Source organism: Anarrhichthys ocellatus, unplaced genomic scaffold (genome assembly GCF_004355925.1).
Source record: "Anarrhichthys ocellatus isolate YVR2014 unplaced genomic scaffold, GSC_Weel_1.0 scaffold1174, whole genome shotgun sequence".
Taxonomy (NCBI): Eukaryota; Metazoa; Chordata; class Actinopteri; order Perciformes; family Anarhichadidae; genus Anarrhichthys; species Anarrhichthys ocellatus.
Genome location: NW_022281148.1, coordinates 1 through 8,121, shown reverse-complemented (window position 1 = coordinate 8,121; position 8,121 = coordinate 1). Strand labels below are relative to the sequence as shown.

The 8,121-nt window shown below is 49.2% G+C and overlaps 1 protein-coding gene across 1 annotated transcript in view; it reads left to right on the top strand.

The window, feature by feature from the left end:
- Positions 1-7,992, top strand: part of LOC116377375 (chromatin modification-related protein eaf-1-like) — a 9,316-nt gene extending 1,324 nt beyond the window's left edge. Inside the window, exons 2-6 of the mRNA XM_031838999.1 lie at positions 810-969; positions 1,076-1,278; positions 1,378-1,571; positions 1,662-1,783; positions 3,096-7,992. Coding sequence (XP_031694859.1) covers positions 810-969; positions 1,076-1,278; positions 1,378-1,571; positions 1,662-1,783; positions 3,096-5,096 — 2,680 coding nt within the window. The 3' untranslated portion in view covers positions 5,097-7,992. The remainder of the gene's footprint in view (positions 1-809; positions 970-1,075; positions 1,279-1,377; positions 1,572-1,661; positions 1,784-3,095) is intronic.
- The last annotated feature ends 129 nt before the right edge of the window (positions 7,993-8,121 follow it).

Below are 8,121 nucleotides of genomic sequence, written 5' to 3'. Positions count from 1 at the left end.
ATGGATCTGTGTGTGTGTGTGTGTGTGTGTTTTAATCAATTTCATTAGTTTTCTTTAGTTTTCTTGATTCGTCTGTAAAATGTCACAAAACAGTGAAAAAAGTTTTTTGTCCTCAAACAAACATAAAATAAAACTTCATTGATCAATCAGTCAGCAGCTCTCGTTGGATGTGAAACGTTTCTGTCTTCAGATTAGAGAGCGTCGTCCTGCTGGTTCTCCTCTGAAGGCCTGAAGGCCTTTACAAACCGTCATTGTTTCTGTTGACAAAGACCAGATCCTGGATCCTCCAGGACCTGGAGGGTCCAGATCCTCCGTCCTCGGAGTCAGATCTAATAAATCCGTAACAATCTCTGACATATTTTGATGTTTTAAAAAAAGTAACACAAACGTAAACAAAGCGTTTTTCGAGCGACGTGACGTCTCTCAGCTTCCAGAGCTGAAGAAGAACAGATGTTGAACATCAGTAACATCTGCAGGCGTCTGATACCAGACAGGTCATAGCAACATGCAGAACGTTGTGTTCTAGTAACCAATATAATCATAAACACATTATAAGTAGATATGAATCGTGTCCCGTTGCTTCAAAAGAATAACTTTAATTTAGGTTCATGTTGTACAAACTGAGCATGCAGGCGTGTTATTTATCACCAGCGGCCATCTTTGTTTGAGTCGGGATCAGGACACTAAAACGAGAAGTAATCGACTGTTGATGAGTTTCCTGGTTTATACGCGTAAACAACCATGTGACGTCATCAGTGATGTAACGTGTGTGACGTTAACGGCATGATGTCATCTCCTTTTTCCCACAGGGAGGAGGGGGAGGAGGGAGCTGCCGGCCCCCGGCCCCCCTCCAGAGAGACAGACGGGTCCCACAGTAAGACCAAGAAGGCCCACAGGGAGCGTCGCCATGCCGACCGGGGGGCGGAGACCACAGCTGTGCTGCAGACGGGGGCGGAGCCACAGACCCAGGTAAGTCTGCAGGAGTGTTGCAACAACAGGAGGTCAAGAGGTCAGCTATCACTAAACAATGTGATCCAGTTTGATAAACTGGTTCCGTGTCGTTTCCGTCCTGCAGGCCTCAGAGCCGGTGGCGGGCCCCTCAGATCCGGGGTCGGAGGCCGTCAGTGAGTCTGCAGGTTCTCCGAGGCAGCGGCGCTCCGTTATACGGGACCGCGGGCCGCTGTACGATGACCCGTCACTGCCTGAAGGCTGGACCCGCAAACTCAAACAGAGGAAGTCCGGACGCTCGGCGGGCAAGTTTGACGTCTACCTGATCAAGTAAAACCAAAACCCACCTTTGTCTTTGTGCCGGTTCTTCGTGATCCGATGATGTCAACTGTTGTTACAGACGACGTGTTGTCGGTTCCGTTCTTTCAGCTCTGAGGGAAAAGCGTTTCGTTCCAAGGTCGAACTTATCGCTTACTTCCAGAAGGTCGGCGATACGACCACCGACCCCAACGATTTTGATTTCACCGTCACCGGACGTGGAAGCCCCTCCCGCCGCGAGAAGCGTCCCCCCAAGAAAGCCAAGGTGGTGAAACCATCGGGACGAGGCCGGGGGAGGCCCAAAGGTACTAACTTACTTAAAACATGATGTAACAGAAGGTATTTAATTGAAGTTATCGGTTAGCAGAGTTCATACAGCGTCTCTCGTTTCCTAGGCAGTGGGAAGGTGCGGCAGGCTACGGAGGGCGTGGCCATGAAACGTGTGGTGGAGAAAACTCCGGGCAAACTGCTGGTCAAGATGCCCTTCAGTAAGGCAGAATCTTCCACTGCCTCAAAGGTACGATCGGTCGGTCATCCGGGATCAATACATTCATCAGAGATTTAGTTTCAGGATCACAACAATACTCTGAAAGTACTTTACCCGAGCAACTTCCTCCAATTTACTGAGAACTACAGCTTTCAAATAGCAAAACAAATCTCAATGTGAAAGAGTTCCGACCTCTCAGAAAAAATTAGCTTTGACAAAGACAGAGCGGGTGTTTGACCTGAGGATGAGAACCCGGCTTATAGGCCTGAGGTTACACCCCCACGTGGGGTCCCACTGCTCTTTGTTGACGCCCAGAAGAATCCCGAACACAGCAAAATAAGAAGAGCAGAGAAAATCTAGGCAGGAAAGTGTTGCAGAATATATCTTTTAAATGTCAATAAGTTCTAATACCATTTAAAAGATCATCTTAAAGCTTAAGACGTACAATAAGTGTATTCAACATTGGTATTCAAGAGAACAACTAGTCACCAGGAGTCATGAGTGCATCTCCTTTAAACAAGCATCTAAGAGCATAAACCAGAGCAAACGTATAGAAACAAACTACTACGAATACAATAAGTTGTGGTGGAGGGTCCTTCAATGTTTGCTTCTCATTCAAAGACCTTTACCTCCCACATAGAGCTGGGCGACAGGAACAGGAAGAGGCTGTCTGAACTGAACCTGAGCAGAGTTTTATCTATAACGAACACTGAATGAACTGTTTGAGTGTACCTGGTACCAGAAACCCTTATTGATGATCAACTTCAGAGAAAGAAGCAGAGTTACCAACTGATAAGCACCTGGTAGTCAGTTAATAAAAAATCCTAACTTGTAGTGAGAGTGAACTGGCTGAGGAGTCTTCAACTTCCACCTTTAGAAGGAGTTTCATTGTCTCCCATGGGAGGGTGTGGATGTGGAATCTGTGTGGACCTTCAGGTGCTCAGAGTTGTGGCCTGAAAGTCATTGGTGCCAGTTGAGGTTCCAACCAAAGAACCAGCCGGTGCAGACCGAACAAAGAAAAGGGTCTTGAGGGGTTAATTAGAGAACTGGGCCTGAGAAAGGTTCCAGCAAAGGACTCGGGAAAGAGAGACGTGACTTTAGACAAACTGCTCGTCATGACTGGGGAAACCTTCAGTTGATGGAAGGAACGTCTTTATAAACTCCTGATTTTACCAGCAGTTTATTCTTGAAGGATACCGGAGGGGTTCCGGGAGTTTGTGTTTTGTAGAGAACACCTTGGACCTTGTTGCAGTACATAATCCAATATGTTATTATTCTTCATTTTTTCAAATGCAGTAACAATGTTGATGCTTATGCTACTTGTTGATGTAATTCCCTACAGGTGGTGTCTCCAGCCTCGGTGCCCAAGTCCCGTCCCGGCAGGAAGAGGAAATCGGAACAGGAACTTCCGGCTCCACCACAGACCACCCCCAAGAAACGGGGCAGGAAACCAGCTTCTGCCACAGCGGCATCATCAGTTGCCGCACCATCCGCCCCCACGGCATCAACCTCAACAGCCGGGAACTATGGTCCAGCGGCAATTTTGGCTGCAGAGGCCAAACGGAGAGCAGCCAAGGAGTCTTCCACCAAACTCGTCGTCCAGGAAACAGCCCTGCCAATCAAGAAGCGTAAAACGAGAGAGACAGTAGAGGAGGTGGAAGTTGTTCAGACTCCAACCACTACGACAACAGAGACTGAAAGGGTCGCTCTAGAGGGGGAGCCAGGTAAAGGGGAGGGAGCTCCAACCCCAGAACCTCAGCCCGCCCCCTCTGAGCAGAGCCAATCACAATCACAGAAGCAGCCCACTGCTTCAGAGGAAAGCCAACCACACGGACACAAGATGCATAAAGGGAGGAAGCACAAGGAGAAAACGGGAATAGCAGCAGGAGAAGGAAGAAGCAGAGGAGAGGAAGTAGATGAAGACGTCGGTGATAAGGGAGGAGGAGGAAGAAGTAGCAGCAGCAGCAGTAGCATCAGCCCATCAAAAAGCCACAAAAGGAAGGACCGGCCGCCTCACAAACACCACCATCATCACCACCACCACCACCATCATCATCGCCACCAACATTCCTCTGCCTCTACGTTGGATCAGCCTCCTCCTCCCCCTCCAGCCTCCGGACACTCAGCACCCTCCAGCCAGTCCGGGCCTGAAGCCAAGCCCCAGACTGTGCCTCAGCTCACCACCCAACAATTGCAGCACACCCAGCAAGCTCCTCCAAGACCACAATCAAAATCTGCCCCTCAGACCTCGCCTGAACCTCGCCATCCTCCCCCGCAACCTCGGCACCAACCACAACCCCGTTCCCAGCAGCATCCCCAGACTCAGTCTCCCAGTCAGCCCCAAGCCCAGCCTCAGTACCCAGCACCCCAGCCCTCTCCTACCAGGCATGTCTTGCCCCAACCAAGGTCCCAACCACCACCCCAAACCCACAGTCAGACCCAGGCCTCCCCTCAGAAAGCCCGGTCACAGCTTGCTCCACCTCAGTCGCACCCTTCTCAGTCCCCATCCATCCTGCACATTCATCCGCCCCAAACAAGGCATCTACAAACCCAGTCTCCAACAGTACTTCAACCTCAATCCCAGCCCACAACCCCAGCACGAACTGCGCCACAACCCCAGTCCAGGACCCCAGCCCAAACGCCAGCTCAATCCCAGTCCAGGACCCCAGCCCAAACTCAAGCTCAATCCCAGTCCAGGACCCTGGCCCAAACTCCACCTCACCTCCAACCCCTGACAAGACACCCATTGCAACACCAACTTCAGACTCAATACAGATCACAACCCAGACAGTCTCTCTCCCAGCCTAGGCCACCCCAGTCCCAAGCACAACCACACGTTCAGCGAATTCAAACACAGCCACGCCCCCAGCCCCACCCTCAGCTCAACAGGCCCCATGTGCAGCACCTCTCATCCCCCCGACCATCTCCCAGCCTAACCAGGACCAACCTGGGCCCGGCTCCACAGAACCAGAGTGAACAGCCCCAAGATCTGAGCACCACGCGGGCCGGCCGAGGAAGCCTGCTGCAGAGCCGAGAGGTCGGTGTAGAAGGCCTTGGAGCGGAGGGGAGACGGGAGCCGGCCGTGGCCTTGGAAAGCAGAGAGGTTTCAGGAGGAGAAAGAGGGTCAAACAGCACCTTGAGGCCTCCCAGCTCCACGCCCTCTGGACCTCCAGGAGTAGCTGGTGTCGGTCTGCTTCCCGTGACAGACGGTAGGGCGAGGCTCCGGGGGCAGGAGCCAGAGGCAGCGGAGCTCAGAGACATCGTCCCCCAGTCCGCCGTCCCCTGTCCCAGCCGAGAGGAGACCGTAGAGTCTCGGACTGCCGTCAGCGAAAGAGTCAGCTGATCGGTTGGGCCGACTGACCGGTCGCCTGACGGACTGAGTCCATCACCGGGTAGAAGAGGAGCGTGACTTCATGGAGGTGAAATGATTTTACACTGTTTTCAGATAAGAAGGATAACGTCTCTCACAGCTGTAGGACTGTCGCAGCTTCTACTTCGTCTGATGGTGTCTGGAGACTGAAGTTCTGGATCTGGAGGGGAGGACGGATCGTGTCTTTTTATAGGAAAAACAAAGAGGAAAAAAGTGTGTGTGTATATATAATCAAAAGGCAGCTGTTGTGTCCCGCTAGTCTCCGAGGGGAGGGGGGAGTTAGTTTGGAACTAAAAACGCTTAACGACACATTACTCTGAACGAAACCTTGCTTCCGAAATATAAACCCCTTTTTTTTGTTTTTGTTTTCCGTATTTTGATAGTTTATTGTTTTGTCTCTGTTTTACAGCTTTAAACTCTGATATTATTGACTGATGGTCCTTCACTCATCACGTGCTGCTGAATGACTGTCCCTCATTTAAAGTCCTGTCTCACTCACAGGTTCACACCGGATACAACATTAATACAGAGGAGCTGAGCGGTCTGACTGACAGACAGACAGACAGACACAGCCGGAACGACAGATAGACCAATAGACAGATTATCTCTATATCTAACTTTCTGTCTCACTGTTTCTGTACCCTGTGAACCCGTCTGAGAGACTCGTCCTCCTGGCTGAACCTAGTCCTGGATCAGAAGCCTCAGAGGTGATGTGGGGCGGTGGTTTGCACCTTAAACTGGTTCCTTACAGACCTTCCCATGAACAAAAGATGGAGATCTGTAAGGGTTCCATCTTCTTCCAGACTGACCTCCCTACAGGTAGCGGATGTCTGAGGACTCGCATCCATCACCTCGCTCTGAAGTCTTTGGAAACCTTTTTGAATATCGTTTGAAATATCTGAACAACTTGGAGGAACCTTTTAGTTTCTTCAAGTGTTTCAGACGCAGCGAGTTGTTCTTCCAGTTAGAGATTCTTCTTCCATTCTGGTCTTCATTGAATCTGTCTTTGTTTCCAAAGGAAGCACCTTTACTATCGAACCAAACCCACTTAACTCCAGTAGCTTTATTTCAGTCCGCAGTGGTCGAGATGGACTTCATTTCTTATCGTCTTCGTGTTGAATGTCTGGAACAGTTTGCACTCCTCCAGTTTGTACAATCAAACCCGCCTGCATGTCGCTCGGAGACCTTGCAGGCCTTCGAGGTCCACCTCACCGGGGCCACCGTTGAGGGGGTGGGGGTGGGACGTTAAAGAACCCTGAACGAAGTCCAGTTCAGCTTCACGTGGAACCATCCTGAAGGATGAACCAATAAAAACAAAGGAAGACGAGATGTTGTTAAAGCTCAATATGAGAAATGAACTCATGATCAGGGTCACCGGACCAGAAACCAGGATCAACTAAAAGGTCTCGGATGTTTAGAGTTCCACTGAAGTTAGTCTTCATCCTCTGTGAAACAGTTACAAGAGGTATTTAAATCAAATCCTTCTCTCTGATTGGACCACTAAAAAGTGGGCGGGCTTAGAGTTTAGCAGCCTAGAGAGTCTTAAGTCCCGCCCCCTTCCCACGGTCACTTATTTCAGAAAAAATGATGTACAGCAGTCAACGTTTGAATTGAGCTCTTAATTACACAGAAGATGTTCGTACATTTAAAAGTCTGTCGTAGTGTCGTTTAGTTTTGTGGGAAACAGTCATCGAGGGTTAGGGCTAGCTAGCAAGACGAGCTAGCCAGCTAGGGTTAGAGTGAGCTTAGCTCTGTTCCAAATGTAACGTTCTCTTCCTGATGTGTTTCATCAGGAAGAGAACGAAGGAGTGAGACTTGTTGGTGAAAAAACATCCTGGTAACAAGTACAAGTATTTTCACAGTTTTATGACTTTCCTGACTTACAAAATGTTTTTTAAATGTACAAACATACATGTTAATTAATTCACGGCACAATTCAAATGAGATCAAATCTTAATTCGTCTCCCAATGTTGACGACTGGACACATTTATTCTGACGTCCAGTGATGGTCAACAGGAAGGGGCGGGGCTTCAGCTCTCTATACAGAGACACAGAGGACTGTTGACAGAGGTACATATTGTACTTTTACTCGTACAACGTTAATGCCTCCTCGTTGTGTAGCTCACTGCACATGCTCAGTAGAGGTTCTGTCCCCAGTGACCCCTCGATACAAACGGGTTTAGTGTTTCTACGAACATAAAAACCCTTTTCCTTCAGCAGTCTACAGCTTCAGCACACTGTCAACGTGAAGCTCTGGGATTGGCTGTCTGTCGGTGAAATGCAACCTGGGAGTTATAGTTTATTAATGAGATATTTTTTTAACCAAGTCCAGGATCCAGAGTGTCTGACATGGATCACAGAGTCCACATGTGGAGGCTCCAGCACTTTAACAAAGCCCAGAAATCATCCAATCGGTGAATGTCGATAAATGTGCCTCTTCCCCTCACCTGGCCGACAGGTGACGTCGTTTTGGATCCTCCTCCCTCTCTGCATACTCTGGCCCCGGTCCACCCGTCAGCATGCTGTCTGTCACGCAGCTGCATAAATCCAACGCCCCCTCTGTGAACCCTCCACCGGACTCGGCAGCCTCCAGTAACCAGCCGCCATATTTGCATGTTCCAGAGTTTTAGTGCCTCTAATATTGTGCGTCTTGCCAGAAGCCGCCATGTCAGCCGAGCCATGTTGTGTTTCTAGACTTAGTCGTGGTGTGTGGTGACTTCATAGTTGCTCATGTTGAGGATGAATATTCTGCTTTTACTCTGGTTGGATTCAGTGAAACTTCAAAAAACACTGTCGCTGTAGACAAAACTAGTTTTTACCTGTTTTCTTATTTTTCTTTCTAACTAAAAGCGTTTGTTGTCCCCTGAACCGTCTTCGTCTGGTGATTTACTGTTACTAGTACTACTTCAAGGTACTTCTACTTTACCTCCACTACATCTCAGAGGTACAAATAGTACTTTATACTGTACTACATCTAAGAGGTACATGTACTACATC